Raw genomic sequence first — 18920 nt, 5'->3', positions numbered from 1 at the left:
TGAGGAAGAGGGTACAGAATGATTATAAGATACAGAGGTGGTTCATGATGTACAGTGATTTGTTTCTTTTGCCTATTGTTGATGTGAGAACTGGAGTGAGGAACACTGTAGTATTTAACCTTAGAGTATAATATTCAAGACTTGACAAGTATCCCACATATCTCACACATTTTTATATTTTCCAATGTAATTTATTATTATTGTTTATGTGTATATGATATGCATGTGTGTGTGAATTCCACAGTATACATGTTGATAACAATTTTGTGGAGATGGTTGATTTCTTCTGGCTTTAAATGGACCTTAGGGTTTGAAGTCAGTTCACCAGGCTTGTTCAGTAAGTGCCTTTACCCACTCAGTGGTCTCACTGACTCATGTCTTCTTGTTAGTCTGCTATCCTCCTACCTGATACTAGACGTGTACATTTTTATTTTGTAGGCTCACTATACCCAGATGGTTCTTCTGGGTATCTGAAAGCTGATGATTCTGTTCCCCCTGGGGGCAGCCATGTCTACAACTGGAGTATTCCAGAAGGTCATGCACCCACTGAAGCAGACCCAGCATGCCTCACCTGGATTTACCACTCTCATGTAGATGCTCCACGAGACATTGCAACTGGTCTCATTGGACCTCTTATCACCTGTAAAAGAGGTACTTATTTAGACACTAAGCCATAAGATAGAATTTGGGACATATGTGGGAAGCAGTGAGATATTTGAACCAATATCATATTGAGTAGCAACCTGAGTGATACCTATTTATTAGTCTGCCAAACTCTCTTTCCACTGTTGTGTCTATTTCATTGCTTTTATGGGGGACTTTTGGGATAGCATTGGAAATATAATTGAGGAAAATATGTAATTAAAAAAAAAAGGGAAAAAAAAGGGGGGTGAAAAAAAACCAGTCACCAAACAACTCCACTCCTTTTCTGTTGTTTCTTATTTCATGTTCAAAATTCAAATTAGTGATAATGGCAGCCAGCACACATTTGAGTAAGGTAAATGATAAGAACTTAAGAATGGATTTAGCTGACTGATTTAGAATGGTTATCTTCAAAGAGTAGTCATGTTTGAAGATCAAGGGATTGCAGGAATTGAAGATACAGGCAAGGATGATGGGAGGGAATTATTCTAGGACCCATGTTCCCCCCATTTATGTAATAGTTTCACCTAGCAAGCTTGAAAATGAAACGTAATATAAGAAACATTTTCTGTTGTCAAATCTATAAGGTCCTCTCCTCTCCCTATTTTTTCTTATGAGAATTCCTGGTGGACTATTCTCAAGGGTCATTTTTTGTGCTTGTCCAGGGACCCTGGATGGTAATTCCCCACCTCAGAGAAAGGATGTGGACCATAATTTCTTCCTCCTCTTCAGTGTGATAGATGAGAACCTTAGCTGGCACCTTGATGACAACATTGCTACTTACTGCTCAGACCCTGCCTCGGTGGACAAAGAAGATGGAGCATTTCAAGACAGCAACAGGATGCATGGTCAGCTAAGAGGAAGTAGCTGCATTGTGACAATGAAGGCTCTTATGGAGAGTTTCCATTTGGTCTAGTATTTATTGTGTTCATTAATTTTTATACTCACAAAGACCACACGTAGGTGGAAAGACCAAGGACGTGAATTTTCTGTTTTGTCTGAAAGCACTGAGGATCATGACATTATGAATCAAAAAAACAGCACAACTCAATCTCACTTCTGATCTCTCTAGTTATGTAGACTCTTGCCATTAAGGCTATCTTTCTCATAATGTAGAATAGCCAGGATTATTAATTATGAATCATATATATTATATTTAGTCACTGAATAAGTTGCCCACATGTATAATTAATTAATTAATATTGCCTTGGTTTTAAAAGTTTGAAAGATAGCAGAATTATCTACTTTCTGGAGAAACTGATCATTTGCCTTATATCATACGTTTGGCTTATATCTACTTTTTAAATTGGGAAGTACATGAATACAGTCTCTCTGCTACAAATTATGCAGTAGGGTTTCCCATATTTGGAGTTAGCACATCCAGAGTACAATGGATAGTTTGCTAGAAAAGAATTGATTATATTGATTAATGATAGAAGTACTTTCTCTAGCTCCTCCATTGGGGACCCTGTGATCCAATCAATAGCTGACTGTGAGCATCCACTTCTGTGTTTGCTAGGCCCCGGCATAGTCTCACAAGAGACAGCTATATCTGGGTCCTTTCAACAAAATCTTGCTAGTGTATGCAATGGTGTCAGCGTTTGGAAGCTGATTATGGGATGGGTCCCCGGATATGGCAGTCTCTAGATGGTCCATCCTTTCGTCTCAGCTCCAAACTTTGTCTCTGTAACTCCTTCCATGGGTGTTTTGTTCCCAATTCTAAGAAGGGGCAAAGTGTCCACACTTTGGTCTTCATTATTCTTGAGTTTCATGTGTTTGGCAAATTGTATCTTATATCTTGGGTATTCTAAGTATCTGGGCTAATATCCACTTATCAGTGAGTACATATAATGTGAGTTCTTTTGTGATTGGGTTACCTCACTCAGGATGATGCCCTCCAGGTCCATCCATTTGCCTAGGAATGTATCAGAAGATGGCCTAGTCGGCCATCAGTGGAAAGAGAGGCCCATTGGTCTTGCAAACTTTATATGCCTCAGTACAGGGGAAGGCCAGGGCCAAGAAGTGGGAGTGGGTGGGTAGGAGAGTTGGGGGGAGGGCATGGGGGACTATTGGGATAGCATTGGAAATGTAAATGAAGAAAATACCTAAAGAAAAAAAGGAAAAAAGAAGATAAAAGTACAGCACTCCAAGTCATGAGGAGAGAATTGATTTTAGGAATATGTATATCCTTTGTTTTTGTTAGTGAAGGAAGATATTTACTAGGTTATAGGAATGCATCCAAAGTTAAAAAAAAAAGCTGAAATCTCAGTGGAAAGATATAAAATATAGATTATGTAGTTTAAATTTATCTTGGGTTTTTATAAAAATGGATTACAGTAGCCATGATAGTCAGGTAATGTAACACTAGTACTGTGAAAATTTCAGAATGAACCTAGCCAAAAAGAAAAGAATGGCTTGGAAAACATCTCGCATGATGTCCTCTAATGGCTGGATTTGGAATATGGATTTTTATTGCCTAATAAATGTGGAGTTCTTGGATAGAAATAACTTAGAAGGAAATTTACTTCTTATGCCTTAGTTTTCTCAATTTTCTAAATACAATCAACGATTATTTGCCTATTCATTTCAATCATTTGTAACCTTTAAATGAACTAAGGCATATGTTCAGTGCAGTGTGCTCTTTAAAACTTCATTTGAATGTTCTACTCTTATTGTCTGATGGTAAGGCTTTTCCCATTAATCTGTTGCATCCTAATTTCTGATTTTGTTTTTCTGCAGCAATCAATGGGTTTGTCTTTGGGAACTTACCAGATTTGAGCATGTGTGCACAGAAGCATGTGGCCTGGCACTTGTTTGGCATGGGCAATGAAATAGATGTCCACACAGTTTTCTTCCATGGACAGATGCTGAGTATCCGTGGACACCACACTGATGTTGCAAACATTTTTCCAGCTACCTTTGTGACTGCTGAGATGGTGCCCCAGAAGTCTGGAACCTGGCTAATTAGCTGTGAAGTGAACAGCCACTTGAGAAGTAAGGTTTAACATTTTCACTCTTGGAATATATGAGGAAAATGTCATTAATGGTCAATAGGAAGCAGGGCTTCTAGTGTGGAGCCATCTATCTAATAGGTCTTCTAGGATTCTTTGAGTAAATAACTAAATTGAAGTCAGATATGTAGGTTATTTCTTGCCTCTGCCATTAATATGCTGGATAAATTTAGAAAAAAATAGGCTTAATCTTCCTGATAAAATTTAACATAAAATTACATAGGAACAAATAGGCAGAGTTTTAAACTTGACTATGTTAAATAGTTGAATATGGATTGAAAGGAGAATAAGGAAATTATGGTGTAGTGTGGGAGAGTAGTGACCCCATGGCAAGGACATGGTAGCAGTTGGTCTGGAAGACTTTGGAGGAAGAAAGTAGTTTCAGTAATGCCATAGTATCTTGAGGGGCATCCTCACAAAGGATAAATGTAAAAGGAAGTGGAAAGAACAATAAATAAGTGATTTTGAGGTTTGAGGTTTAATGAAATATTCACTAAACACCTTTGGGCAAGTTTCTTTCTAATTTTATTCCTCATCTAAATAGTCCATAGATATCTTAGTTCATACTTTCAAGAATTACTTGAACATTATGAATTATGAGAGTATTGGGAAAGTCTCATGTGACTATGCAAAAGTGGGTGAGAACAGGTTGGGAGATATATATGATCTATCTATCTATCTATCTATCTATCTATCTATCTATCTATCTATCTATCTATCTATCTATCTATCGTTGCACATACATACATATATATTGGTAGTACAATAAATCTTGGGTGGCTGGTTTGATATACATGCTTCAGTGACTGAAGTCTGCCCTGGGCATCATAGGTGCTTGGGGAAAGGGCTCAGATATTTACTGGGGTTAGGGATATGATGTAATAGTAGAACAAGCAAGAGCATTGGAATCAAGACATCATGATTTCATATCCTGTTTTGTTTTTTTTTTTGTTTGTTTGTTTTTTCCACTTGCTCAACATCTTTGGTAAGTCTTGAGGAGGGCAGTAATGATTTTTACCTCATAAAGTTTTACTGAAATTTCAGAAATATTAAGTTAAAATTTCTAAGGGAGTAATGTGTCCAGAAAAAGAAATGAGCACTTGGCTTCTGTAATTAAAAGGTAGGTTCTTAAGTATAATGCTTTCTGCCAATTATAGACACATAATTTTGGGAATGTTACCTAACTTCTCTGATTTTTATTTTTTTTTCATCTTCGAGTAGAGCAGTAAAAGTGTTTTTCATAGGTAGTTCAAAATTTAAATGAAGATAGAATGTAGCACAATACTTGATATATGTGTTCATCAGAAATGAATACTCTGCCAGGCAGTGGTGGTGCACACCTTTAATCCCAGCTCTCGGGAGGCAGAGGCAGGCAGATTTCTGAGTTCGAGGCCAGCCTGGTCTACAGAGTGAGTTCCAGGACAGCCAGGGCTACACAGAGAAACCCTATCTGGAAACAAAACAAAACAAAAAAGAAAGAAAGAAAAAGAAATGAATACCCCTTAAAGTAAAATAAAATAAACAAAATAAAAAATCAGTGTTGCTACTTCTTCCTTATGCTTTAGGCTTCTAATATGGGTGGAATAGTCTCCTTAGGTGTTATTGAGACAAAAGCCATTAATGAAGTCGAACAGCATACATATATTGTTAAGGAAATACAGATAAGTGAAATCTGTTATTATTATGCTTCAAAGTACTATTATCCATATTTGGAGAATACCTACAAACTAAATTTTCTGACAATTACAGATATAAAGATTCATCTCCATGTATGCTTATTATTTTCCTTGCTTTCCAGTTTATAGGCAATGTAGCCTTCTTTTAGACTTGATGTGCATTCCTCCTGGAGTAGACATCCTCATTGTCTTCATTTAGAAAAGATACGTGCGCAGACTGAGACCTTACCTAAGGTCTTATAGGTATTAATACATATTTGGCTTAAACTTAGATCTCCTGATGCAAGTTTCTATGATGGTGCTGCTGTATAGATGTTTTGCAAATACATGAATAAGATCTAGTATATGTGTTAGTGACTGCCTGGGCTCACTCTTTCTATTAGCCAGGATCTTAAAGAGTCAGGAAAAGTGGCACATTTGGGAATAGAGGTAAGAAGACTAGAGGAGGATGAAAGGAGACAACAAAGAAAAGAAGAGTATATACCCTAAGTAGGAATCTTACCAGTAGACAGGGAAACTATGTGTGTTTTTTCTTTCCAGGTGGCATGCAGGCCTTCTACAAAGTTGACTCTTGCTCCATGGACCCACCTGTGGACCAGCTCACTGGCAAAGTTCGTCAGTACTTCATTGAGGCCCATGAGATTCAATGGGACTATGGTCCAATAGGGTATGATGGCAGAACTGGGAAGAGTTTGAGAGAGCCAGGAAGGTAAGAGAGAGAAGGCTCCTGTCCCTACACCTACTCAAACTCCTTGAAATATCTACTTTGGTGATCACAATTTTGCCTAGATGCAATTACTATTATTAACCAACTTCCTGTAGCTCTCTTGTTTGTAGTATGTAACCAGCCTTGTGCCTGGTTATGTCATATCCTCAATTAATGTTTTAAATAGAATTGAAGTTTTTCTCACTGAAAAACATGGCCACATTTAGAAGGGTGTCATCAATTGAAATGACTTTTATTTTCTTTTTCTTTTTTTTTTAATATTTTTATTACATATTTTCCTCAATTACATTTCCAATACTATCCCAAAAGTCCCCCATAGCGCCCCCCACTTCCCTACCCACCCATTCCCATTCTTTTGGCCCTGGCATTCCCCTATATTGGGGCATATAAAGTTTGCAAGTCCAATGGGCCTCTCTTTCCATTGATGGCCGACTAGGCCATCTTTTGAAACATATGCAGCTAGAGACAAGAGCTCCAGGGTTCTGGTTAGTACATCATGTTGTTCCAACAATAGGGTTGCAGATCCCTTTAGCTCCTTGGGTACTTTCTCTAGCTTCTCCATTGGGAGCCCTGTGATACATCCAATAGCTGACTGTGAACATCCACTCCTGTGTTTGCTAGGCCCCAGCATCGTCTCACAAGAGACAGCTATATTTGGGTCCTTTCAGCAAAATCTTGCTAGTGTATGCAATGGTGTCAGCGTTTAGAAGCTGATTATGGGACGGATCCCTGGATACAGCAGTCTCTAAATGGTCCATCCTTTCATCACAGCTACGAACTTTGTCTCTGTAACTCCTTCCCTGGGTGTTTTGTTCCCAATTCTAAGAAGGTGCACAGTGTCCACACTTTGGTCTTCATTCTTCTTGAGTTTCATGCGTTTAGCAAATTGTATCTTATATCTTGGGTATCCTAAGTTTTGGGCTAATATCCACTTATCAGTGAATACATATTGTGTGAGTTCTTTTGTGATTGTGTTACTTCACTCAAGATGATGCCCTCCAGGTCCATCCATTTGGCTAGGAATTTCATAAATTCATTCTTTTTAATAGCTGAGTAGTACTCCATTGTGTAAATGTACCATAATTTCTGTATCCATTCCTCTGTTGAGGGACATCTGGGTTCTTTCCAGCTTCTGGCTATTATAAATAGGGCTGCTATGAACATAGTGGAGCATGGGTCCTTTTTACCGGTTGGGACATCTTCTGGATATATGCCCAGGAGAGGTATTGCTGGATCCTCCGGTAGTACTATGTCCAATTTTCTGAGGAACCGCCAGACTGATTTCCAGAGTGGTTGTACAAGCTTGCAATCCTACCAACAATGGAGGAGTGTTCCTCTTTCTCCACATCCTCGCCAGCATCTGCTGTCACCTGAATTTTTGATCTTAGCCATTCTGACTGGTGTGAGGTGGAATCTCAGGGTTGTTTTGATTTGCATTTCCCTGATGATTAAGGATGTTGAACATTTTTTCAGGTGTTTCTCTGCCATTCGGTATTCCTCAGGTGAGAATTCTTTGTTCAGTTCTGAGCCCCATTTTTTAATGGGGTTATTTGACTTTCTGGAGTCCACCTTCTTGAGTTCTTTATATATATTGGATATTAGTCCCTTATCTGATTTAGGATAGGTGAAGATCCTTTCCCAATCTGTTGGTGGTTTTTTTGTCTTATTGATGGTGTCTTTAGCCTTGCAGAAGCTTTGTAGTTTCATGAGGTCCCACTTGTCAATTCTCGATCTTACAGCACGAGCCATTACTGTTCTATTCAGGAATTTTTCCTCTGTGCCCATATCTTCAAGGCTTTTCCCCACTTTCTCCTCTATAAGTTTCAGTGTCTCTGGTTTTATGTGAAGTTCCTTGATCCACTTAGACTTGACCTTAGTACAAGGAGATAGGAATGGATCAATTCGCATTCTTCTACGTGTTAACAACCAGTTGTGCCAGCACCATTTGTTGAAAATGCTGTCTTTCTTCCACTGGATGTTTTTAGCTCCCTTGTCGAAGATCAAGTGACCATAGGTGTGTGGGTTCATTAATGGGTCTTCAATTCTATTCCATTGGTCTATTTGTCTGTCACTATACCAGTACCACGCAGTTTTTATCACAATTGCTCTGTAGTAAAGCTTTAGGTCTGGCATGGTGATTCCACCAGAGGTTCTTTTATCCTTGAGAAGAGTTTTTGCTATCCTAGGTTATTTGTTATTCCAGATGAATTTGCAGATTGCACTTTCTAATTCGTTGAAGAATTGAGTTGGAATTTTGATGGGGATTGCATTGAATCTGTAGATTGCTTTTGGCAAGATAGCCATTTTTACACCAGCTACCCACAACACCCACCACAGGATCTTAAGACTTCTGGAGAGTGGAACACAGCTTCTGCTCCAATCCAATTGCACGCGGGACCAGAGACTGCATTAGTTAAGGAAGCAGAAAAACGGCCTGAGTAGGACCACAGGCCTCTTCCGGCTGGACCAGCACCTGGGTACAGTCAGCTACCCATGACCCCCGCCGCAGGATTTAGAGACTGCTGGTGAGTGGAACACAGCTTCTGCTCCAATCTTTAAACAGTGACAACGATAACAACTAACCCCAGAGATTACCAGATGGCGAAAGGTAAACGTAATAATCTTACTAACAGAAACCAAGACCACTCACCATCATCAGAACCCAGCACCCCCACTTTGCCCAGTCCAGGGCACCCCAACACACCGGAAAAGCTAGACACGGATTTAAAAGCATATCTCCTGATGATGATAGAGGACTTCAAGAAGGACTTTAATAACACACTTAAAGAAATTCAGGAGAACACTGCTAAACAGGCAGAAGACAATAAAGAGGAAGCACAAAAATCCCTTAAAGAATTGCAGGAGAACACTGCTAAAGAGTTACAAATCCTTAAAGAAAAACACGATAACATAATCAAACAGGTAGAAGTCCTTACAGAAAAACAGGAAAACACATCCAAACAGATGATGGAAATGAACAAAACCATACTAGACCTAAAAAGGGAAGTAGACACAATAAAGAAAACCCAAAATGAGGCAACACTGGAGATAGAAGCCCTAGGAAAGAAATCTGGAACCATAGATACGAGCATCAGCAACAGAATACAAGAGATGGAAGAGAGAATCTCAGGTGCAGAAGATTCCATAGAGAACATCGGCACAACAATCAAGGAAAATGTAAAATGCAAAAAGATCCTAACTCAAAACATCCAAGAAATACAGGACACAATGAGAAAACCAAACCTATGGATAATAGGAGTGGATGAGAATGAAGATTTTCAACTCAAAGGACCAGCAAACATCTTCAACAAAATTATAGAAGAAAACTTCCCAAATCTAAAGAAAGAGATGCCCATGAACATACAAGAAGCCTACAGAACTCCAAATAGACTGGACCAGAAAAGAAATACCTCCTGACACATAATAATCAGAGCAACAAATGCTCTAAATAAAGATAGAATACTAAAAGCAGTAAGAGAAAAAGGCCAAGTAACATATAAAGGCAAGCCTATCAGAATTACACCAGATTTTTCACCAGAGACTATGAAAGCCAGAAGATCCTGGACGGATGTTATACAGACACTAAAAGAACACAAATTCCAGCCCAGGCTACTATACCCAGCCAAACTCTCAATTAACATAGATGGAGAAACCAAAGTATTCCACGACAAAACCAAATTCACACATTATCTCTCCACGAATCCAGCCCTTCAAAGGATAATAACAGAAAAAAACCAATACAAGGACAGGAACCACACCCTAGAAACAACAAGAAGGTAATCCCTCAACAAACCTAAAAGAAGACAGCCACAAGAACAAAATGCCAACTTTAACAACAAAAATAACAGGAAACAACAATTACTTTTCCTTAATATCTCTTAATATCAATGGACTCAACTCCCCGATAAAAAGACATAGACTAACAAACTGGCTACACAAACAAGACCCAACATTTTGCTGCTTACAGGAAACTCATCTCAGAGAAAAGGATAGACACTACCTCAGAATGAAAGGCTGGAAAACGATTTTCCAAGCAAATGGCATGAAGAAACAAGCTGGAGTAGCCATTCTAATATCTGATAAGATTGACTTCCAACCCAAAGTCATTAAAAAAGACAGGGAGGGACACTTCATACTCATCAAAGGTAAAATCCTCCAAGAGGAACTATCAATCCTGAATATCTATGCTCCAAATACAAAGGCAGCCACATTCATTAAAGAAACTTTAGTAAAGCTCAAAGCACACATTGCACCTCATACAATAATAGTGGGAGACTACAACACACCACTTTCACCAATGGACAGATCATGGAAACAGAAACTAAACAGGGACACAGTGAAACTAAGAGAAATTATGAATCAAATGGATCTGGCAGATATCTACAGAACATTCTATCCTAAAACAAAAGGATATACCTTCTTCTCAGCACCTCATGGTACCTTCTCCAAAATTGACCACATAATTGGTCACAAAGCAGGCCTCAACAGATATAAAAATATTGAAATTGTCCCATGCATCCTATCAGATCACCATGGACTAAGGCTGATCTTCAATAACAAAATAAATAATAGAAAGCCAACCTTCACGTGGAAACAGAACAACACTCTTCTCAATGATACCTTGGTCAAGGAAGGAATAAAGAAAGAAATTAAGGACTTTTTAGAGTTCAATGAAAATGAAGCCACAACATACCCAAACTTATGGGACGCAATGAAAGCATTTCTAAGAGGAAAACTCATAGCTCTGAGTGCCTCCAAAAGGAAACTAGAGAGAGCACACATTAGCAGCTTGACAACACACCTAAAAGCACTAGAACAAAAGGAAGCAAATTCACCCAAGAGGAGTAGACGGCAGGAAATAATCAAACTCAGGGGTGAAATCAACCAAGTGGAAACAAGAAAAACTATTCAAAGAATCAACCAATCAAGGAGCTGGTTCTTTGAGAAAATCAACAAGATAGATAAACCCTTAGCCAGACTCACTAGAGGGCACAGGGAAAGCATCCTAATTAACAAAATCAGAAATGAAAAAGGAGACTTTTATTTTCAATAAATTATTTGCTTTTCTCCTTCTTTTCTTCTTTTAATCTAAGCATGGGTATTAAAAAGAAACACTTTGAGAAATTTATGGGAAGAGAGACTGCTTGTGGTGAGTCCATTTCCATCCTTTTGTAGAACCTTCTCCAGAATCCTTTCCTTTATACATGAACCATATTTACAGACGTTAAAGCAGAAGGTTAGTTCTTTACTTGGTTGCTAGACCTGGTCTCCAACTCATTGGGTCATTGGCAATTCCAGTTCTTTCACAGGTGGCATTTGGTAGATGACTGGGGCAAAACATGGGAAAGATACGTGGATGATTTAGAACAGATGCCAGGGAGTATTGAACAGATTGGTCTGGGTTGACTGGAAGGTGGACTGCAGTGCCTGGCTTGAGATTCATTCACTCTACCTGCATAGAAATCATGGGTAGGCAGCTTTGGTTTCATTTGATGTTTGACAGCAGCAAGTGATGGTAACAGACAAATAGAAGTAACAGAAGTATCACCTTCTTATATTGCAATCCTTAAACTGGCTTTAGACACTGGAACACTTCGAAGCACAGAGTATACAGATTTTTGGCTTTTAACAACAGCTAATTTTATTTATATTGGTCCAGAATCTGAGACTCTTGATTCTAAAAATTTGGGAGTTCTTTGGAACTCGGTTGCTAACTAGAGACTCTATTGGTTCTTTCTTGTGGCTTCTTTCAGACCACTCTCTCAGTCTTTCTACTCCTATTTTCATGTCTTCTTTCTGAACTGACTTTCAAATCATTCAGTGGCTTCTTTAGCTGTCATTGTTCTCTGCAAAAACTTGTGCTATCAATCTCTATATGCTGGAGCACAGGAGGCACCTGATGCTGCTTGTGAGTCAGTGCTTTTCAGAGACTAGACATAAGGCATGGTATGGATTATTTAAGAATAGGGTATCTCTTCTTACTGAAAACAGAGCCCTGATGATTTGTGCTGATGTATGGGACCCTGACTGGAACCATCAGATATTCTGCATTTGTGATGTTGGCACTGCTAGGTAAAAAAAAAAAAAAAAAAAAAAAAAAAAAGAAAGAAAAAAAAATTCAGGCCTTTGGGCACTGCAACACTGCTACAGTGCAGGTATAAGGCTTCCACAAATCCTACTTACTCAGTTATCTGTGTTCTCTATTGGGAATCCTGGCCCTGGGATCTCAAACTAGGTACTGGTTGCAAACAGGTCTGTTTGGAACGCCATCTAGAAATATGGCAACAGCTTCTGGGAATGCCTTCAATGCTGTTATCAAGCAGCAATGAAAGCAACACTATTTAGTACTTGGAAGCTTGGTGCTTAGAAATACATACTGGGCTGTTCAGGAGGAACCCAGTATCAGGGATCAGAAGCAACACAGGGAGGAAAGGTGGTGATGAACAGTGTTAGGTTTGTACAGTGTCTGTGGGTGGCACTGGGCAGTACTGTATTCAAGGTGTACCTGTGTAGATTATTCATCTCTCAAGCACTGATCAAGTTATTGTCAAAGGCAGAAACTTGTTCAACTACCAACCAGGCTGTGCACAAGGCCTATGGTATCAATGCTTATCTCAAGGAAGACACACTTATTAGTTTAGACTAATAGTACCACTGCCAGTTCTTTATGTTACCACCTCTGAACCACACAACAAACCAGTCAAAAATACCACTTGAGAGAAATGTTTGCTTGGAGCTAAAGCTGCAGTGCAGGAGAGGAAGAAGAGTATGGTGACTTGCAGCTGACTTTTTAAGTAAGTCTAGGCTGCCTGATTATATAGTCTGAGGAGGTGCATTTGGACCAACCATAGCCATTTTTTTTTCTTTTTGGCAATCATAACTTCATTTTACAACAACTCCAGTCATTTGGGCTATGTTTAAGATCAGTCTTAGTACTATCCACCCATGGAAAGGGACACTGTTTGACTACAGTGGAAATGGTTTTCTAAGACTTCTGATTGCAAAACATCTGGAACAAACTATTTCAGATAGTCTTGGCTAGAACTGTACCTCTAGGAGCCAGAAGAATCGGTTGTAATCTTTGTGTCTCTAGGCACGCATAGATGGTGCTGGTACAAGTATAGTCTGGCTGGATACTAGATTGGCACTCCTTTTTCTTATGGCAGCCCAGGCAGCAAAGGTGTTTAATGATTGCTAATTAGAAAGTCAGATTGTGTCCAATTTTCTGAGGAATCTCCAGACTGACGTCTAGAGGGGTTGTACAAGCTTGCAATCCCACCAACAATGGAGGAGTGTTCCTCTTTCTCCACATCCTCGCCAGCATCTGCTGTCACCTGAATTTTTGATCTTAGCCATTCTGACTGGTGTGAGGTGGAATCTCAGGGTTGTTTTGATTTTCATTTCCCTGATGATTAAGGATGTTGAACATTTTTTCAGGTGCTTCTCAGCCATTCTGTATTCCTCAGGTGAGAATTCTTTGTTTAGTTCTGAACCCTATTTTTTAATGGGGTTATTTGAATTTCTGGAGTCCACCTTCTTGAGCTCTTTGTATATATTGGATATTAATCCCCTATCAGATTTAGGATAGGTAAAAATCCTTTCCCAATCTGTTGGTGGCCTTTTTGTCTTATTGACAGTGTCTTTTGCCTTACAGAAGTTTTGCAATTTTATCAGGTCCCATTTGTCAATTCTTGATCTTACAGCTCAAGCCATTGTTGTTCTGTTTAGGAAAATTTCCCCTGTGCCCATATCTTTGAGGCTTTTCCCTACTTTCTCCTCTATTAATTTCAGTGTCTCTGGTATTATGTGGAGGTCTTTGATCCACTTAGACTTGAGCTTTGTACAAGGAGATAAGAATGGATCAATTCGCATTCTTCTACATGATAACCACCAGTTGTGCCAGCACCATTTGTTGAAAATGCTGTCTACTGGAAGATCCAGCAATACCTCTCCTGGGCATATACCCAGAAGATGTTCCAACTTGTAATAAGAACACATGCTCCACTATGTCCATAGCAGCCTTATTTATAATAGCCAGAAGCTGCAAAGAACACGGATGTCCCTCAACAGAAGAATGGATACACAAAATGTGGTACATTTACACAATGGATTACTACTCAGCAATTAAAAACAATGGATTTATGAAATTTTTTGGACAAATGGGTGTATCTGGAGGATACCATCCTTAGTGAGGTAACCCAATCACAAAAGAAGTCATTAGATATGCACTCACTGATAGCTCAGAAACATAGAACAACCAAGATACAATTTGCAAGACACAGGACAATCAAGAAGAGGGAAGACCAATGGGTGGATACTTCATTCCTCCTTAGAATAGGGAACAAAATACCCACGAAAGGAGTTACAGAGACAAAGTTTGGAGCTAAGACAAAAGGATGGACTATCCTGAGACTACCCCACCCAGGGATCCATCCCATAATCAGCCACCAAACCCAGACACTATTGCACAATGCCAGAAAGATTTTGCTGAAGGGACCCTGTTATAGCCCTCTTATATGAGGCTATGCCAGTGCCTGGCAAATACAGAATTGGATACTCACAGTCATCTATAAGATGGAACACAGGGCCCCCAATGGAGAAGCTAGAGAAAGTACCCAAGCAGCTGAAGGGGTCTGCAACCCTATAGGTGGAACAGCAATATGAACTAACCAGTACCCCCAGAGCTCATATCTCTATCTGCATATGTAGCAGAAGATGACCTAGTTGGCCATCACTGGGAAGAGAGGGCCCTGGGTATTGCAAAGTTTATATGCCCCTATATAAGGGCTTGCCAAGGCCAAGAAGTGGAAGTGGGTGGGTAGGGGAGCAGGGTGGAGGGGGGGGGTATAGGGAACTTTCGGGATAGCATTTGAAATGTATATAAAGAAAATATCTAATAAAAAATGAAAGTCAGATTGGTTCATTCTCAATGTTTTTGCTTGTTTCCTGGAAAATGAATATCAGAAGGGATTACACAATAAATTTATAGTGTTTATTGCCAATAATATCAGTGACTTTTATATTTTACTTTTTAATTTTTTCTTACAGGTATACATACTGTATGCTATGTGTATGACTCCCACCTTGTTTCCCCCTAACTTCCTTATTATCAGTTCTTTCCTCTTCCATTAGTTTTCTTTATTTCCATGAACAGTTAATTCCATTTATTTTGTATTCTATTTTTCTGTCCTATATATGTACATGATTTTTCTGGCTTTAAAATGTAGAAATCAAAGAGGATAGAAAATATACAATATATATTGTTCTGAAACCAGTTTAATTTAATTAGTATTTGATTCTCTCTAGTTGTACCCATTCTTCTGTAATTAGTGTAACTTCATTCTTGATTGTGTCTGTAAATATTACACTGTGTACACATACCAAATTTTCCTTACCATTCCTGTATTGTTGGGCACATAAATTGGTTTTATAGTTATTCAGTAAACACTGATGAGCAAGTGTCTGTGACATGTTGATTTGTGCTCCTTTGGTCCAGCTAGTTATATGATAGATCTATTTCTAGGTGTTGTTTTCTTTTCCTTTTGAGAAACCTCTTTACTGATTTCCATACTGGATAGACTGGTTTACATTACAACCTACAGTATATAAATGTTCCCTTGTGTTTCACCCCTGAATTAACATTTGCTGCTGTTTCTTGTCTTGAGGATTGATATTCTACTGGAGTTAAGATGGAAACTTAGTGATGTTTTGAATTGTATTTCTGGGATGACTGGTGAGGAAGAGTGTATTTATTATATGTGTTTATTGGCCATTTGCATTTCATGATTTGAAACCTGTTTGGGGGCCAGGTATATGGCTCAGTTGGGAATTATATTTGCTCTTCAAGCATGAGGATCAGAGTTTGAATCGCCAGCATCTATTTGTGCTTATAAACCCTAACAATGGGGAATAGGGACAGATGGATCCCAAAGTCATCTATCCTTATGAAGGGGAAAAATGCTATCTCAAGGCCATGGCTTGAGATGGCAAAAGAGGAAGCCACTGTCCCTCTCTGGACTCTATGTGTATACATATGGGCATATGTACGCACATACTTATATGCATTACATGCACATACAATACACCACACATATTAAAGAGTTAGTTTTTTGAGAGAATTTTTTCTATTAATTTTTTTATTGATTGGGTTGTTTTAGGTTTTATTCTTTATGTGTTTTTTGTTCATTCTATCTATTAATTCTTTGTGAAATGTCATCATGTGGGGGTTTATCTACAAGTACTTATCTGTTTCTGTTGCTGTATAGAAGTTTTTAAATTTCATGTTTCTATTTCTCAGTGTCAGCCTTTGTATTCTGAATGACTAGTTTTCAGAAAGACATTATCTATGGATATATGATTTTAATATTTTCCTTTCTTTACCCTCTAGCAGTTTCAGAAATTTCGTGTCTTACATTAAGCTCTTTGTTCCGTTTGGAGTTGATTTTGTGCAGGTTGAAATACAGAAACCTAATTTTATCTTCTCCATGTGGATATCCAATTTTGCTAGCATTATTTGTTGAAAAGTCTGTCTTTTCTCCACCATGTATTTTTGACATCTTTATAAAATCTCAAGGGGCTGTAACTGAGTGGGTGGGCTTGTATGTGGATTTTGATTCTGTTCTAGTTATCTACATGTCTGTATTTTTTGGAGTATTCTGTTCCTGTTTTTTTTTTTTTTAAATGATTGTACTGTTACTTTTAAAAAACTTTTAAATTTACTTTTATAATTACATCATTTTCCTCTTCTCTTTCCTCCCTCCAATTCCTTCCATGTGCCTATCCTTGTTCTTTAAAATCCATGCTTTTCCTTTAATAATTACTATAAGTTTGTAAAGCAATTTGAAATCAGTTATTCTGATACTTCTGCATTATGTGTATGTGTTCAGAATTTCATTGTTGATCTTGGATTTTTTGAATTTTGATATATTTTCCTGTTTCTGTGCAGGGTAACAAAATTTGGATGGATATTGTGTTGAATATATAGGTTGCTTTTGGTAGCATAGTCCCATTTCGCAATATTAATTCTTCCTGTTGATGAGTGAGTTCCTTTCATCTTTGGGAGTACTATTCAATTTCTTTCTTGAGTGTTGAAAAGTTTGCATTGTAGAGGTTGTTTGATTCCTTGGTTACATTTATTCCAAAGTAATTTTGGAGGCAATTTTGAATGGGATTGCTTTCTTGATTTCTTTCTCAGCATGTTCACTGTTGATATATAGGTAGACTACTGATTTTTATGTGTTAATTTGCATGTGTTGAAGCACCACTGCATTTCTGGAATAAAGTCTAGTTGATCATGGTAATAACATATCTGGTGTATTATTGAATTTCATTTGTGAGTATTTTATTACAAAATGCAGTGCCTATGTCTATCAACACGATTGCTCTATAATATATATTTTCTTTTTGTGTGTTTCACCTTTAACTGGTTTTGGTGTTAAAGAACTACAAATTTTGAACAGAAAATTTTATAGTGTTTTTTTCTTTAAATAGTGGTAGGTTTTATTTAAACAAACAAACAAACAAGCAAACAGATTTTAAGATTGCTTAACATCTGTCCAGTGCCTAGGGAGAGTTCTCCATATGGAGAATGGTTCATGATAGCTGTGCATTTGTTTGTGAATGAATGGCTTTTTTTAAGTGTACAGCAACTAGGAATAAAGAATGAAATAGCAAGTAGAAGAGGGATGGTACACCATCAGATCAGACATTTTTATCATTGAGCAGAAACTAACTGGGCAACCCAGGAACCAAAACAGTCAGCTAGATTCTCTGGCCAGTTAAGAGAGTCACCAGGTAAAATGTATTATCTTTAGTGAGACTTTTGATTAGTTGTTCATAGTTTTTATACCACATTATATTTTTATGTCATAGGATAAGCAGTAGCTGAATCTTTTGCTTTGGGAAGGTAGTTGAGAATGATTAATCTCATAGCTGTTTTCAAGGACACAATGTTTTTATCCTAACAACTTGCCCTCTTGTTATTCTCAAGAGCATGGTATTTTTACTCATGTCAGGTTTTGCTGTTCTTATTTAATTTTCTCATAGGGCTAGGGGACCAGCCTGTCCCTGGACAAGTGTTCTTGGAAAATACTTTTAAGACAAACAGGCTTGTATCTGAAAGGGGAGGGAAAAGCCCCACCACCTTCAGAGTCAGTTTCTCAGTGAGCTTAAAGAACATTTGGCAATTTACTAATAATATGTATCTTATAGAGAGAAATTCCCTTCTTTTATATAGAGAAATTTCAGGTGTACTTGAGATAAAGATGGCCTTGTGATGGCAGGGTGTGCTGGGGCATAGAGAAGTTCTTGAGAGATTGTCTGGTGCTGAGGAGGCTAGATCCTACTGCATCTTCCAGCTGCCTGCTCAAGACGTGCAAATTATATTAGGGTTTTTGTTGTTTTGTGCTTTTAAGATCTAGGATATAAAAGATATTTTGACCATATTCCTGCCAAACCAAAGTTAAGTGTCTAGAGGCCTAAGTTCCAGTGATGACATTCTTCAGAGACTTTATCCATTACAAGATAAGGACAATGGGGGTTCTTTGCTAACTGTTCAGGGAGATAACAAACTTGTAGACCTCTTAGGAGCAGATAACAAAATTTAGACCTCTTAGGAGCAAAATAAATATGTCAACAAACACAGACATGTAACTATGGAGCAAGTGATCATGATTACTAGGAGAGACATGTAAATGGATATTAGTTGCTGGAGCTGGCTATTTCTTTGGGTCAGTACCAGAGAGGGTCCACCTATGTGGAAGGAGAAAAGAACCAGTATTCCAGCAAAGATATTCAAGTACTGCTGAATCTCTGAAAAAAAATTACACTAATCATGTAAAATTACTTCGAAGTTACTACAGGGAT

The 18920-nt window shown here is 38.2% G+C and overlaps 1 protein-coding gene across 5 annotated transcripts in view; it reads left to right on the top strand.

Annotated features, from left to right (window-relative positions):
• The window catches only part of Heph (hephaestin), a 109710-nt gene that overhangs the window by 13832 nt on the left and 76958 nt on the right, over positions 1-18920 (top strand). For all 5 annotated transcript variants that reach the window (XM_085838107.1, XM_085838106.1, XM_085838108.1 and 2 more), the window contains exons 5-8: positions 439-651; positions 1308-1490; positions 3382-3636; positions 5870-6038. In XM_085838107.1, coding sequence (XP_085694233.1) covers positions 439-651; positions 1308-1490; positions 3382-3636; positions 5870-6038 — 820 coding nt within the window. The remainder of the gene's footprint in view (positions 1-438; positions 652-1307; positions 1491-3381; positions 3637-5869; positions 6039-18920) is intronic.

This window comes from Mus caroli, unplaced genomic scaffold (assembly GCF_978045245.1).
Source record: "Mus caroli unplaced genomic scaffold, Mus_caroli_1 scaffold_5, whole genome shotgun sequence".
NCBI classification, from domain to species: domain Eukaryota; kingdom Metazoa; phylum Chordata; class Mammalia; order Rodentia; family Muridae; genus Mus; species Mus caroli.
Note: the sequence above shows the minus strand (reverse complement) of the source record. Positions and strands in the feature narration are given on the sequence as shown.